Below are 15300 nucleotides of genomic sequence, written 5' to 3'. Positions count from 1 at the left end.
GGGGGGGGTAATGTTATACACATACTAGTAAATACATGTCATAAGGGTGTACACAAATAATGACTCACATCACCAGTGCCTTAAATAATAAGGAGGATAACAATTAAGACTTAATTCTTGAACCTTATACTCAGAAGTGATATGGATCAAATTATATAACGTTAATTATCTAAAATGTAATAGTTAACGTTAACAATCTCCTCCGATCTAACGGCCGTTACATTACAATGAACAAAATATAAAAAAAAAACTAAACACAACTTTTTTTAGCTAACGATCATTATAACGTTCTAAAAGGAACGTCAAAGAAAATTATCATCAGTAGCTTGGTACAAATATACATTGGTATTACCATGGTTTTACCTCCATGGTATACGTTAACGGTGAAGTAAGAGGTGCCCCTCCCCTCTATATGATTTTTGACTAACCTGTTAGCCCGTTCAACCAATGGCCGAAGACGTCGAAGTCAATGTAAGTATTGTTGGTCACGAAAACGTTCACTGATGTCATTGCTTGAAGATCTATACGTCGAATTTCATAAATTTGTCCATCTTTTAGACGACATCATGACTCCAAGCTCCGCCACGATGGTTTGTCTTTTGGGTCACTCAAGAAGGTCAAAGGTTGATCGATCAAAAGCGCCACGTAGCGAATAAGTCCAAAGGCGCATGTCCTCACATGACGCCACAGTCGACGCATTGCTACCACTTATAACTCCCAATGATATGCATATAAATACTGATACAAATTCTGTACACAATACCTAAATCTGCGCCCTCATCACACATCCTTGTTCACTCCATTTCTGCCAAAAATTTATGCTAAAAGTTCTCGCGAAACCTTCTCTCCACGGAAAAAACGGCAGCAAAATCGGCCACGGCATATTACTCTCGTCGCTCACTCTCATTCATTCTGAGTCTGTGTCAACATATCCCACTTGGAGAGAACACTACACCACTGACCACTGAAATGATCCCTGTTATCTTTTTAATAGAGAGAGTTTATTAACACAACAAAAGTACAGCGACTTTCGTATTCGCGCGTAAGGTCTAAAACTACATGTATAACGTTACATACATTGACAAATCTGCGCTACCGTACCTTGTGCGCCCTGGTGCGTCCTATAATAGTAATAATGATAATATTAATAAATGGTTTTATTGTCCAAACAGTACCAGTGCAGTCGCAGCCTTTTTAAACAGCTGAATTGGTGTAGGGTATCACATAATAATCAATACAAATCACAACAATACAATCAATACACGACACACATATTTGCTCCACATGTTGTTTTTTTTGTGGAACTGTCGCAAGGGTCTGTGCGGCTGCCATTCGGCACCACAAGGTGACCTCAATAAGACTTTCCCCAACCGAAGTTAGGTACCCATTCACAGTGTGGAGTGAGGAAAGTTGTGTAAAGTGCCTTTCCCCGAGTACAGCTAGGAATCGAACCCGGGTCTCCCCGCTTCATAGTCGAACGCTCTGCCACTACGCCATCCTAGTGATGACCCATCATTCTGGTGAATCTCTGACGTGACCTTTTCATCACTACCTGAGGTTTTGTGATTCTTTTATTCATTACTTTTTCATACATATTTTTCGCTGGCCTCCATAATATAGCAGGAAACTTGAAGACTGGAAGCAACTATAGAAACACAAGCAAGCACTCAGGCACAAAGTAAACAAAACCTCCATACACTACAAAATATGACTACAAAAACTGGATAAGTATGAAGTATTTGTAAATTGTAAGCATAGTTTTGCACGGAATAGCAGCACGAAAATGCCATTTTCGTGTCATCTAAATTAATTCAGCATTTTCTCTAGTCGTTTGCTGTTCGTTGTGCTTCTGGTTTGGGGCGTTTGAGACGTCCTCGAGAAAGATGACATCAGGACTAACTTCGTCTGGCGCCATTGCCCAAGGTTGAATGTCTGTGCGCAAAAACAGAAGGACTACTATCCCTCCGAAGACGTATATCACTGCGCCGATCCAGAATATGTTCATCCAGGCCTCTCGAGTTTGCTGAAACAGTAGATTTCATAGAATAACGAAAAGGAATCAAGTGACAGGATGCTATTCAATTACATACCATAAAAATGTGATAGAATTTAAGAAATAAGCAATTCATAAGCAAATAGCACTTGTGATTTCACTTACGTTGTTGTTTGTCATAGCACCAATGATTTCGGGCGCAACGAATCCTGGGATTGACCCGAACACGTTGGTGATCCCGAACAGTATGCCTCCGAACCGCGGGGCGATTTCAATGTGGCAGATCTTAAACCCTGCACAGGAAGGAAACAGTGTTGGATATAACTACTAAGTCTACCGTGATAATCCATAGCCGGAAGCATTAACCTAGCATAGGACGTGGAATGGTAGCAACGTGATAAATTGGACGGTCTCTTCTTTGCCATTCTCATCTGAATTGGGGCCATGATGCTTTTCTAACTAATCTAAGTAGCTAGTAGTAGTGCAGTGGCAATGCAGCTATACTACGGCTCGCGTTATACGCAAAGACTCTAACCCGACCGCAAAATCAGATTCAACTTATACAATTTCACTGACTGTTGTGTCCTGTTAACGTTCTCCCCGTGTTAAAGTTCCGATAAATCTATCGCTATGACCCTGAGTGTAACGTTACAGTGCTGCTTCTCACTCTGCTCACCTGGTGTTGACAGCCCACCAAAGCCGGCTGACAGAGCCAACATCGCCACTGCGGCTGCGCGGTCACACCCCACAAATCCAGATATGATAAGAAATATTGCGGGAAGGAACTGTCCTATTTTTCAGAAACAGCAGAATAAACAACTTTAGAACAATGCAGCCATTATAACTGTTATATGTGTTAAAACGTCACGAAAAAGGATGATACTTTTAGTACATACCAGCTTTGCCACTTGCTCTATTTTGTTCATTATAACCTTTGCTACATGTAGGTTTCGAATAATTCCAAGACAGGAAAGGATTCCGTACTGTCAAACTACACGGTTAGATACAAACCCATTGACGTTAGTAGCCTCCGGGAGTTCAGGGTGTCCAGGATATCACGTGACCTGATGACGTCAATGATCCATCCTCCAGTGACAGTGAAGACCCAGATAGTCAGCGGTGACAGGGCAGAGAGAAGGCCGTTCTACAATAAAAAAAATGAGGTAGTACTACAGATATTACAAAATTATGAAAAGACACTGGTTAGACATCTGAAAATAATATAATCAAGAACCGCGAGTACAATGCCCATGGTACAACACTGTGGCACGTGCACTGTCCTTGGCACTGAATAAGCCATCAAATCATCTAATAATGTCTATATGGCGTCATCTTACAGACGTAATGTTAGATGGAACAAGCGCCTTTTTAGGGGAAAAAGGTACTGACTCCTGAAATCCATGTATATTGGTCGGTAACCTTGATTTAATAATGGAATAAGGACCCCCAGATAGTGGGTCTGGGTTTGTTTACCTCTGCAATGTTGAAGCCCAAGATGGCGTCCATGTAATTGGGAAGATTAGTCAGCATAGTGTAGTTTCCCCAGTTGTTACAGAAGTGACCAATCAGAAGGCACCACACAACTCTGGATTTTGCAAACTCCAACCATGGTACCGGGATATCCTGAAGGGAAAAACGATTTCTTAGAAGTCTGATGATTGGCGTTTTATTTGTGTATATCAAACAAAAAAACTGAAGATTTAACAAACTCCAGCCACTGAACTAGAATATTCTCTGCAGGAAGAAGACTGCTAAGATAACGAGATAACTATATCTATATATATATATATATATATGCATGCACGTATCTGTCTGAATTATGATGAATGTGACGATGATGTCAAATTGCAATAGAGCAGGAGACTATACGATTATGTTTTTTGGTATGAGTTTTCGGTCGATTACTTGTTGCAAAACGAAAGGTACTTGCATGCCTACATACCTTACCAGTGCTACCGTGAAAGGAAGATTAGTTTGAATAAGACATAGCTTCATACCTCTTTTGCATTTGTTCCTATGGAATTTTCGATGTACTCTCGTTCTTCTTCGGAGATCCTTGGGTGCTCGGCGGGTGAATCATGCACCAGCAGCATCCATGCCACAAACCACACCAGGGCGACGATTCCTGATGACAACAACGTGGAGTTCGTGAATAAATTTTTTTTTTTAGAATTTAAACAATACAGTACACCATATTGACTCATATTAACAGCATGGCTCATATCAACAAACAAAAAAGATCCTACCTGTGATGTAGAAGACCCAGGGCCAACCGAGCATGTCTGTGATGTACCCAGACAGTGCCAGAGCGATCACCGTTCCGACATTCGTACCTGAAACATAGTTTTGTGTCTGTCTTTGACTTGGAATGAAAAGTAGAGATTTCAGTATACCCTACGATTGGAAATATCTTCCTAACAATTGCAACGTATGCATTACAAGGGTTACAAAAAGCTATTTGTTTTTTTAAAAGCTTCTTGTTTTATGACAAGAAGCTTATGACAATATATTTTGTACCCTACCTGTACACGTCATGGACAACAGTCTGCTCCGCTCAAGAGGCGGTGCCCACTTCCCCCACATACCGTGATGAGCAGGAAAAATTACGCCCTAAAAACAACACAAATAGTCACTTCAATGTTGACACGAAAGTCGTGCTATTGTAACATGCGAAGTAGTTTACAAGTAGCCATTTACAAGAAGTTCAAATCTGTATGGAGAGGGGGCGCACCTGAAAGAACCCCATGAAGAATCGCACAAAGAACAGGAACCAGAAATCCGTTCTGGCCGCCACGGGAGTCAGTAGCGTCAACACCGCACCTATCAGCATGCTTATGCCGTACACCTGTGCCAAACAAAAATGACAAATCAAGTTTAAAAAGAAAACCCTTTTAGCGCACACCCGCAAATGTCACAATGACAAAATGAAAAAGAAAAAGCATAGGCGTCTTTCCCATTGTTTCAATGCACTTGCAATTGCTTAAAACCCTCCGGTCTAGTAATATCTACAGATATTTGTCTTCCCTGAAATGTTTAGCTACCAGGATTGATGTACGTATACCCGCATTCAGTAGCTTGAAGATTATGCGTCTGCATGAAGAACGCAGGAGTCATCCTCACCTTCTTCCCACCGAACTTGGTCTCCAGATATCCCCCCGGCACCTGCATGAAGACGTACCCGTAGAAAAAGGCGCTAAGGATGCGGCCTTTCTGCGTCTCGTCCCAGTCGAACTCTCCTTGGTTCTGTAGGAGAGTAAAAGAATTCTTTGTTAGTTACGTTTATTTCATCATCATCATCATTCCAGTAATAATCACGGAAGAACCCCTCCCTTGAATTACTAACGTTTATTTCAGTGAGAAAATTTCAGGTGTTTTGTACTAAAAGGTGGATCCTTAATTGTCGGCAATTGCTTCTGTCACAGCCTGCTTTCTAGAAAAAATGTAGAATAATGGACAACCTACGACGAATGTGACTGCGTCGTACGTATCGCTATTGTACTGACGGTTGATTTGGTGCATTAAAAAATAACTCTCAAACCGTAGTTTTATTGGCATCTGTTGCTCCAAAGCTGAATTCTCCACAGATGCTGGTGGACGGGTCTGTCCCGTTCCCGTCAGCCGTTGGGGTCCTGATCATGGCGACGATGGCGACGCTGATGTTGGAGCGGAGGATGTAGGCGTTCATCATCCCCAGGAAGAACATGGCGGTCAGGACGTAACGGGCGGGAACCCATTCAGACGACTAGGAGAAGACAGAGGACAGTCAGTCATTATCACAAAAATCACTCTGCATTAGATATCTGTTCACCGTAAAATAATCATCGGAGCTTTTTATTTGTTAGTTTATTTGTCCGAAGTTTGACGGGATAACATCACAAGCTGGACAAACACTGCAAAACTGCTTTCACATATGACGTCAAGCCGAAGTCAGTTGAATTCTAATGAACGGACATGCCATAATCATTTCACATACCAGTGGAGGGTAAATAATGCATGTATGTAAAAGGTAGTATATTGGCGTGTCTTGATTTGTCTGTTTTCCAATTGTTTCCTTAAAGATCGGAAGAAGGTGTCACATTGGGGTAAAGTGACGATACAGAGTCGGCAAAGATGTATAAAAAGAGATGTTTCTATAGTTGCTTTCAGGACAACACATGCAACCACTGGCACACACACTACAGCACTGGGACCGACCCTAGCAACAAGGAACATCTGTGTCCCAAAAGACAATCTGTGTATCGGTAGCCTGTGAACCGCGCCGTGACAAAGGCATCTTGGAAGACGCCTGACAAAGGTGTCTGTCAACATGTTCACGCAATGCATGACCCTCTGAACTTTGCTCTCCACTTCTTGCTATATTTATCTTAGTCAACGAAGGACAGGAGGCGTAAATATATCGTACGGCAGTAACGGCACAAAGGCCGACACTACCCTGAGCGATATCTTAACACTTGGTGTCAGAATCTTACTGGCTTCAGAAGGGACGCCCCCCCCCCCACAAGGCTCAAAGGTCCACTTTTTGGTCCACTTTTTATGTAAAGGTCCACTTTTTGGTCCACTTTTTATGTAAAGGTCCAAGATTTTTCTTAAAAAGATGGACTGGAATCGTAGAAAAACTGCTCCCTTTGTCATTGAATAAAAATTTATCTCAGATTTTTTCTTGGAAATCCTCTCAAAAATGCACGAAATGCCATTTTAGAAGGTTCATTTTTCAAAATTTTCCGGGGGAACATGCCCCCGGACCCCCCTAGGACCCGCGCGCCTTCGGCGCTCGACGTCCCCTCAAGCAGTGGAAGAACCCCCCCCCCCCATTCAAAATCCTGGTTATGTTAAGTACAACAGGGGCCGCGGTAAAACACACCTAAGCCGGCCTGTGGGAATGGTTACCTATTAAAGGTTAACAGTCAGTACATGTACAAATGTCAAACATTCGGTGGAGTAAATGCCTGAAGTTACTTGACAAGTGAAATGGCGCAAATTCGTTTTCCGTGTTTCAGATATAGTTGATCCGTTGATAGTTGGCGAGGGTTTCCAGCCATTGACTCGTGTATCTATAGTATAAACCAGGCCTGGTACTGACGAACAAAACTGACCATAAACAAATACAGCCACCACGCCCCCACAGGTACCGACAGAATCTTAGTTTTTAGTCTCTGGTGTTCTTTTTGTCATTGCAAGAAAATATTCTTGATTACCGGTACCGTACCTTTTTGATGCGCTCCATGTCAGAAGACTCACTTGCTCGCAACCGGACAAGCTCTTGTCGTCCTTCTTTAGGCGTCTCCGGTCTCTTTTATGCGTCCCAGATGTAACAAAGTACACATGTTGACGATTAGCCAGTGATAAATCATTAACAGACTCCATTGGGTGGCAATGTTTGATGTACTATTTATATGAGAAGTTGACACAACAAAAGTACAGCGACTTTCGCAAGGTCTAAAACTGCATGTAGATATACAGACAAATACATGGGTACAACGAAATCAACCTATGTACAAAACAATAATAAATGAGTCAACTAATACTACTTGTTCTAAGGTCTAAACCTTCTTTGATGTATTCACCTGTTTGTACACAGTAAGGGATATTACCTTCTGGGATGAAATTAAATTTATCTATAGCATGAAATGTAACAAATTCTGTTGAGCAAGCGGAGAGAAGGTTGAACAGCTTTGTGCGTTTTGTACGAAATTCTGTAATTAGAGTGTTTTATATAATAGTACTTTTATACATGTAATCTATTCAATCTGTGGCAGGCGGAACATCAACAGATACCAGTTATGCAAATGATAACCTAATTTGCATAATTAATGTGAAAATTCTATAAGTTACTTAAAAGTTAACACCACTATGCATATATTATGTTAATGTAGATGTCATTTGCATAATTAATGAGGCCATGTTGAAATGAAGTATGACAAAGGAGAGGAATTTTAGGCGAAAAATATTGTCATTTGAATTTAGAAAACCATAAATTAAACTAGATTATACCAATTACGACCTGTCGTCTTTTCCTCACGTCTATCTAGATCTGCAACAACACCCAATTCTTCTGTCAATCAAGTCGTGTTGTCCGACCAAAGAAGCCAGGGACTGTGGGCCATTGGCCCTAAAATTGCGCTGTCTGTATTTTTCGTTTGTAACAACGCCCACTTTTCTGTCAGTTGCATCATGGTGTCGGACTAGATAGGTCAAGAAAACAAAGGAAAGAGAGCGCATGACTTTATGACCTTTTGCCCGAAAGCAACCTTTGATTTGTCTCTGCTTGTGTCCTGGTGTCGTGTTGTCCGACCAAAGAAGCCGACGACTGGGGATCATTGGCCCTAAAACTGCGCTGTCTGTATTTTCCGTTGGTAACAACGCCTAATTTTCTGTCATTTAATTTATGGTGTCCGACTAGATGAGTCAAGAAAACAAAGGAAAAGAGGGCGCATGACTGTAACCTTTGCCCGAAAGCGAGCGTCCATTTGTCTCTATTGTATCTATTGTACTCTGTCTCTATTTGTCTGTATTGTATTGTATCCAATGTTTTTGTTTTTCAACTTGCGGTATATATTTGCTCATTTTGCAACTGTTTTAGAGTACTAGTATGGTTGAAACCTTTTTTTTTTTAAACGGCCGAAAATTCATACGCGCTCAGATGTCATCCATATAATTAAATCAACATGGCCTTACAAAGAACAGATCTCCCAACAAGTTTGCCAGACTCCTAAATGAATTGAATACTACATGTACTATGTACTATGTGCAGAATGGAAGACTTTTTAAAGAAAAAATTAATTGCTGTGTCCTCTTGTCCTGGTGTGATGGTGGCGTCCGAAACAACGCCCCCTTTTCTGTCAATTGGATCATGATGAACGAGTTTTTGATGGTGTTAAAAATTCTTCCATTTCGCTATAGAACCGTGTACAAGCTACATGTAAGCTTAAGAAGACAGTTAGCACGTTTGAAAATAGGCCAAGGACAACTTGCTTCATTTTTTGTAACTATATACTACCCTTTTCTCTTGTCTGTGTAACGCAAACTCTGCCGTCCGCGGCTTTAGTGGACCCTCCCCGCAAAGGAGGGGCCACTGGATGTTGGGCGGCCGGCAACCGCAAAGCGATTTAATCAGGCTACCTTTTCTCAATAATAGATAAAGGGCTTCAGACAGGAATCGTTTAAATAACTAGTACCGTGGCCGACAAGAACAAAATTTTACACCGCAACTTTTGGTGTTTTACACCGCAACTTTTGGTGTTTTACACTGCAACTTTTGGTGTTTTACACTGCAACTTTGAGTGTTTTACACTGCAACTTTTGCTGTGTTTTACACTGCAACTTTTGCTGTGTTTTACACTGCAACTTTTGGTGTTTTACACTGCAACTTTTGCTGTGTTTTACACTGCAACTTTTGCTGTGTGGAAAACTTACACCCCTCCCCTTTTATAATGGACGGTCCCCCTGTCAGGTCAAAGGTGACAACGATGGCATGCAAACTACGTCGACTGAGTTATCCTTTTCGTGCATAAGTTTTTTAGAGGAAAAGCTTGGCTACGTTGTGACGTTAGATTTTTCTAAAGGTTTTTCTAGCTTTGGCCTATAGATCGGGATAAATTTAAAAATGTTTCGACCAGGTCCAGTGATCACAAATATGTTGCTTTTTGCTGCCATGCGTCACAACAAATTTATCAAGGACGTCAGATATCCAGCTCCAGACATCAACAGCAATGACATAAATTTTATGCAGGTTAGTTCATTATTATTGGGTATGGACATCGTTTTTCTTCATTTTAATGTCCCCTAGACGTCAGCTTGTGACTTAAACGGATGCCATCTTTGTCACCTTTGACCTGACAGGGGGACCGTCCATCATTAAAGGGGAGGGGTGTAAGTTTTCCACACAGCAAAAGTTGCAGTATAAAACACAGCAAAAGTTGCAGTGTAAAACACCAAAAGTTGCAGTGTAAAACACCAAAAGTTGCAGTGTAAAACACAGCAAAAGTTGACAGTGTAAAAACACAGCAAAAGTTGCAGTGTAAAACACCCAAAGTTGCAGTGTAAAACACCAAAAGTTGCGGTGTAAAACACCAAAAGTTGCGGTGTAAAATTTTGTACTTGTCGGCCACGGTAAACTAGGAACTAGGTTTTGATGGTGATAAAGAATTCTTCCAGTTCGCTGTTGGACAGTGTAAGCTGCATGTAAGAATAAGAAAACAGAAGTTATGATTGTACTCACATGTCTGTCACAAGAACCCTCAAGATATTTGTCAGCAATGATGTCCATGTGGAAAGGTTTCCGTCCGTCAATCCTTGATTTTCCTTATACCCCGTCACTACAGATGTCTTTGGGCGCAAGTCTATTACTGTTTGGTCCACCACATTAAAGCGTCAAATGGTTCCACCTGTTTGATCTGAAATGGCTTTCTGGTTTCTGAGACGCCTGGGGAAGAGAGTGATCAATGGCGTGCGTACACCAGAAGAACTTGTTTTTAGTTTTTATCACAGCAGTACTAGTTTTAGTTTTTGTCCAGCAATGTAAGGCAGATGTCACAGTTCGCCAGATATATAGGTTAAAAAGTTAAAATCCACCCCGCAACCATTTAATGGTTGTATATGGCGGTGCCCATCTCCGTTTCTGTAGCTTGGGTCACACAATTGTGTCACTACAGCAGGGGGCTAGTCCACTGGTAGTGGTGTGTGTTTAACTCCCATATTCCGTCTCAAATGCTGAGCGCTAAGCAGAAAATGCAGTATGTACCATTTTAAAGTCTTTGGTATGACTCGGCCGGGGATCGGCCAATGTGCAATGGCCGAGTAGGTAGAGTGAGTTCGATCCCCGGTTGGCCATAGGAACCTATGCTTAATCACACTGAAAGAAGTCCCCATTAAAGTACTTCATCACATTTCAATCTCAAACATTCTTCTACACCAGAGAGCAACAAGAGTCTGTTTCCCAATTATAGAAAGAAAAATAGGGGGTTGTCCAGCTCAAACTCTGACAACAGCTCACGTACAGTAAACAAACACTAATTTTGATCTAATTGCCTTAGACAAGAAGGCTATGAAATCACTTTGCTATAGTGTGGGAAATTATGCGGCATAACTATTGAAGGCGTTGTTACCGCCATGAAAAATGGAGGTATTGTTTTCGGTGCGTCCGTGGGTCTGTATGTGTGCCTGTGCGTCTGTCTGTCTGTGTGTCTGTGTTTCAGGACATTTGCAGCCAGCATAACTTTTGAACCCTTGGATGGATTGTAATGATATTTGGTATGTGGGTAGATATATGGTCTTGATTTTTGAGTGGTGGATAGCTTTTCCTGACAGTAATCTGTGATGTGGGTTTGGTCCCCCTAGAAGCTTGTTCTGGAACTGCAGGGGGAGGTTCTGGGCACATAAATTCACAAAGGAACAATATATGTTTATCTACATTATTGGATACAAATTATACAAATGATGACTTCATTTGCATAATTAATGAGGAAATTCTGTAATTCCAGTGTTTTACATCATGGGGCTTTGATACATGTGATATTTATAATCTACGGCAGGTAGAATGTCACCAAATACCAATTATGCAAATACAGACCTAATTTGCATAATCAATCTGAAAATTCCATGACTCCTCAGATCTCGGAAGTCTTGTTTACATTATGTGGGATTGTATCCAAGGATTTCCCATACCAAATTTCAGGTCATTTGATTTTAATTGGGCACTGGAGCCAAAAATGTACATTTTTGTCCGGAAATGGCCAAAACCCCTATTTTGTAGAATTTTAAAGTAGTGTATGTCAAAAGCCTGAATGACATCCTTTGGATATGTGTCCAAGGTATCCCCATACCGAATTTCAGGTCATTTGGTTTTATTACCAGGGCTCCAGATCCCAAAATGTATACTTTTTGCCTGAAACTGGCAAAAAAAAATGAAACAATTAAAAAAAGATGAAAAAAAAACGCCTGGAGGTATTTGTCTACTCTACCTTCATGCCAAATTCCATGCCATTTGGGTCATTTGGCAAAAAATGAAGAAATTGAATCCATTTAACGAAATGGCAGGAGAAGGAGAAACATGAGGAGAAACAATATGACTTCACCACATAGTGATGAAGCCATAAAAGCAATATGACTTCACCACATAGTGGAGTATTTCACTCCGTACTATACTATGGAGTGAAATAACTATCAAATTCTGTGATTTGTAGAGGAAGATGCACATTTTCAATTGCAAAGTTGCCTTTTTCTAATTTAAGGCCAGACGTAAGCCTTAGTAATTTATCTTTGTCTGACTTTTTCTTGAAATGAATCACGTAAGAGTGGAGTCAGAACTCACACTCTTTCTTATAGGTGCAGGCAGACAGTCATTCATTCAAGTCAAATTGATTCAGAAGTAACAGTTATAGATAAGACATTTTTGGGCGAAGATTCTGGAATTCGTTTGGACTCACTGTAAACACATCAACGTGCACCGAAAGTATAGTCTTGGGTTTTCGCCGACATAACCGACACACCCAGTAAGTTACAGTCCCATAGTACTTTATATCTTTAGATTAGGCACTAGACTAGGGCTTTGGTAGTACATGGGAAATCATAGGATTTTTACTGTCATTTTCAGTTTGGTTCTCCTCTTTCCTTGCTACGTTCACTTTTCTGTTAAGTTGGTTCTTTGTATGTAACAGTCATGTGACAGTTACCTCTTGTTACTTTTATCCATTATCAATTTTGGTTGAACCTAAATTATTATTATTTATCATCTATGTTACATTTGATTTGATTTCTGTATATGACCAGTACTACTTAATTTCCTGTATTTATTATATATTATGTTAAGTTATAATTTATGTTACATCTGATTCTCTGTACCTTTTGATTTGTTTTGATTTTGTATTTTGTCGGTGCCTTATAAGCCCATATGGGCTGGGCGGCATATTGATCGCAATGGCACGATAATAAACAGTCATTCATTCATTCATTCATTCATTCATAGGAGCTGTCCTGTGCATAGAGATGGTAGGGGGCGTTGCTACTCAACGGGTCTCACCGCACGTGAAGTGATGCGTGTCGATCACCCTGACCCGAAGACCCGGAAGTGATCTCGGCAGCAAAACACAGCCGGTGGACCCGAGCTATGGTGCGATTTTTCCCGAACGTCGATCACGTCTTGCCAAACCTTTCGCTAATCATCTGTCATGCTTAAGGTCGTGTAGTGTCACGGTCAAGGTTAAGTTGGTGGGTAAATGACGTCATTTTGACAGGTGACAACACAGGTGTCAGATGTTCAACGCACAAGCCAGGCAAGCAAGGCGCCGATAACGTAAGGTTTTTGCAGGTTAGTTCTCTAGTGTTTTATAGAATAAACAGAAACAATAATAATTTTTTATGACTGCCAAATGTGCGTTTAGTCAATGTCCTTGACTACGGTAGTTTTGCCGTGTAATCTACACAAAATGTAGGAATAAGCATACCCAGCTATATAACCACTTTGGGCATGTTTTATTTTAGGTTATAAAACAGCTGATAATGGTGTCAAAGGTCCATATTATTCTTGTTGTTATTGTCATCATCACCAAATGAGGTTATTGGGCAGACCTATCAGTTTATAACTCCCTTGTTATCATTTACAACTCTAATTAAATATTAACAACAGTACATTATAACCACAACTACAAGTAACCATGTCTGTCATCCTAATTATTGTTTGAGTGCATCTGGATGATGTCAACAAGACTTCTTGCCCAATACTTCTGATGCTCTTGAAATAAAAAGATCCACCAAAGGTGCTGCAAAGGGCTTTCATTCACTTTCCCCCCACCTCCCCCAGGATGGCGTGTCCCCACTTTGCTAAGGTCCTGGGAGTGGTGCAGGCGCTGTGTGTGGTGTGTGGCATCATCGTGGCCTGTATCCTCACCATCAGTAGAAGCGACGCCGGACAGAGATGTCTGCTGTTCGGTAACTTCAACCTGGACTCCCAGTCTCAGGTCAGTGGCCTCAAAGCTAGTTCAAACACTGTAGCTCATTCAGAATTTCTATTTCATCGGTTAATTCATCTGATATGCAGCTATGGGTGACCTACATTTGTAAGTGTGTTTGAAACAAGGCTTAAAAAAAAAACCAATCTAACCACCTGTGCATTGTTATTTGCAGGTGTATGGCAGTGACAGTGTGTGTAGCTACTGCCTGTACCAGGCCCTGGTGACCTCCGCTGCAGCCCTGCTCCTCATGCTGGTCAGCTGCATCGCCTCTGTCCACTATGAAGTCTGGTAATACACTATTATACAGCTATAGAACATCGTAAACGCATTCTACATAGTCTGAGTCATAATAACACAGATCCTTTTGCCATATACATGTAGGATTGTCACAGATGTTCCTTAATACGTTTGACGGATTGTCATAATAATGGAGAGCTTCTTTCTGAAGTAGGTTGAGGTAGTTTTGTATGATTGACAGGTGTTTGATTATGCTTGACAGGTATTTGATTATGCTTGACAGGTGGTTGGTTATGATTGACAGGTGGTTGATTATGATTGACATTTGGTTGATTATGATTGATGGGTATTTGATTATGATTGACAGGTGGTTGATTATGATTGACAGGTGGTTGGTTATGATTGACAGGTGGTTGGTTATGATTGACATTTGGTTGATTTTGATTGATGGGTATTTGATTATGATTGACAGGTGGTGGGTTATGCTTGACAGGTGGTTGGTTATGCTTGACAGGTGGTTGGTTATGATTGACAGGTGGCAGTCTGCCCAGATGGTGGTGTGTCTGCTGGGCTGCCTGGCCAGCCTGGTGGCAGCCGTTACCCTGACAACTGGCTACCAGGACTGGTGCCAACACCTGCTGGAGGGACAGAGCAGACAGGTGAGGCAACATACAGCTGTAGACAGGTGAAGCAAAGACAGGTGACATACATTCAGATTATACATCGACAGGTGAGACATAGATGACATGCAGGTTCTCAAGTTGTAGACAGGTGGGACAGTACAGATGAAATATTATATTTATACAGTGTCACTTTCTTTGATGTTATTTTCTTCATGAGATTCATGGATTTGGACTTGAATCACTAATCAAAATACATGTACATGTAGTAAGATGTTTTGGTCTGATACAATGTTTCTTGTAATGCTACAGCTGTGAGACGGCTGCTTCTGAGTATGACACTTCCAGCGGGCACTCTGTTATGTTGGTGTTCTTCAGAAATATGCAGGCGGCACAGGTTAGTGTGGACTACACTGTCTGTTTTATCAGATGTTTTTCAAGTTGGATATGCAAGGCTTTGGTGTGACAAGTTGTTTGATGTAGCATAATGTTGCCCCAACAG

At 41.2% G+C, this 15300-nt stretch overlaps 3 protein-coding genes across 3 annotated transcripts in view; 1 reads left to right on the top strand and 2 right to left on the bottom strand.

Moving 5' to 3' along the window:
• Positions 1 to 596, bottom strand: part of LOC109483833 (acidic fibroblast growth factor intracellular-binding protein-like) — a 4956-nt gene extending 4360 nt beyond the window's left edge. The window contains exon 1 of the mRNA XM_019786986.1: positions 429 to 596. Coding sequence (XP_019642545.1) covers positions 429 to 510 — 82 coding nt within the window. The 5' untranslated portion in view covers positions 511 to 596. The remainder of the gene's footprint in view (positions 1 to 428) is intronic.
• Positions 597 to 1449: 853 nt separating this feature from the next.
• On the bottom strand, positions 1450 to 7320 carry LOC109483687 (sialin-like). The gene is made up of 12 exons (XM_019786728.1): positions 7200 to 7320; positions 5532 to 5735; positions 5114 to 5236; positions 4725 to 4838; positions 4516 to 4603; positions 4240 to 4326; positions 3991 to 4118; positions 3467 to 3616; positions 3005 to 3137; positions 2670 to 2783; positions 2159 to 2286; positions 1450 to 2023 (listed from the first exon to the last, which is right to left on the bottom strand). Exons 1-12 carry the CDS (start codon positions 7215 to 7217, stop codon positions 1802 to 1804), a joined length of 1509 nt encoding a protein of 502 aa, XP_019642287.1. The 5' UTR covers positions 7218 to 7320; the 3' UTR covers positions 1450 to 1801.
• A 5695-nt stretch (positions 7321 to 13015) lies between these two features.
• Positions 13016 to 15300, top strand: part of LOC109483752 (transmembrane protein 179B-like) — a 5657-nt gene continuing 3372 nt past the window's right edge. Inside the window, exons 1-5 of the mRNA XM_019786835.1 lie at positions 13016 to 13298; positions 13791 to 13947; positions 14114 to 14229; positions 14714 to 14863; positions 15111 to 15195. Of these exons, the coding sequence (XP_019642394.1) occupies positions 13792 to 13947; positions 14114 to 14229; positions 14714 to 14863; positions 15111 to 15195 (507 nt within the window). The 5' untranslated portion in view covers positions 13016 to 13298; position 13791. The remainder of the gene's footprint in view (positions 13299 to 13790; positions 13948 to 14113; positions 14230 to 14713; positions 14864 to 15110; positions 15196 to 15300) is intronic.

The sequence above is a fragment of the Branchiostoma belcheri genome, unplaced genomic scaffold, assembly GCF_001625305.1.
Source record: "Branchiostoma belcheri isolate BF01 breed outbred unplaced genomic scaffold, Haploidv18h27 scaffold66, whole genome shotgun sequence".
NCBI classification, from domain to species: Eukaryota; Metazoa; Chordata; class Leptocardii; order Amphioxiformes; family Branchiostomatidae; genus Branchiostoma; species Branchiostoma belcheri.
Note: the sequence above shows the minus strand (reverse complement) of the source record. Positions and strands in the feature narration are given on the sequence as shown.

Coding starts and splice junctions, on each gene's coding strand:
- LOC109483687 (XM_019786728.1), bottom strand. Junction 4,839..5,113: donor CCAAGTTCGGTGGGAAGAAG/GTGAGGATGACT, acceptor TGTTTGGCACAG/GTGTACGGCATAAGCATGCT. Junction 3,617..3,990: donor TAGGAACAAATGCAAAAGAG/GTATGAAGCTAT, acceptor TTTTCCCTTCAG/GATATCCCGGTACCATGGTT.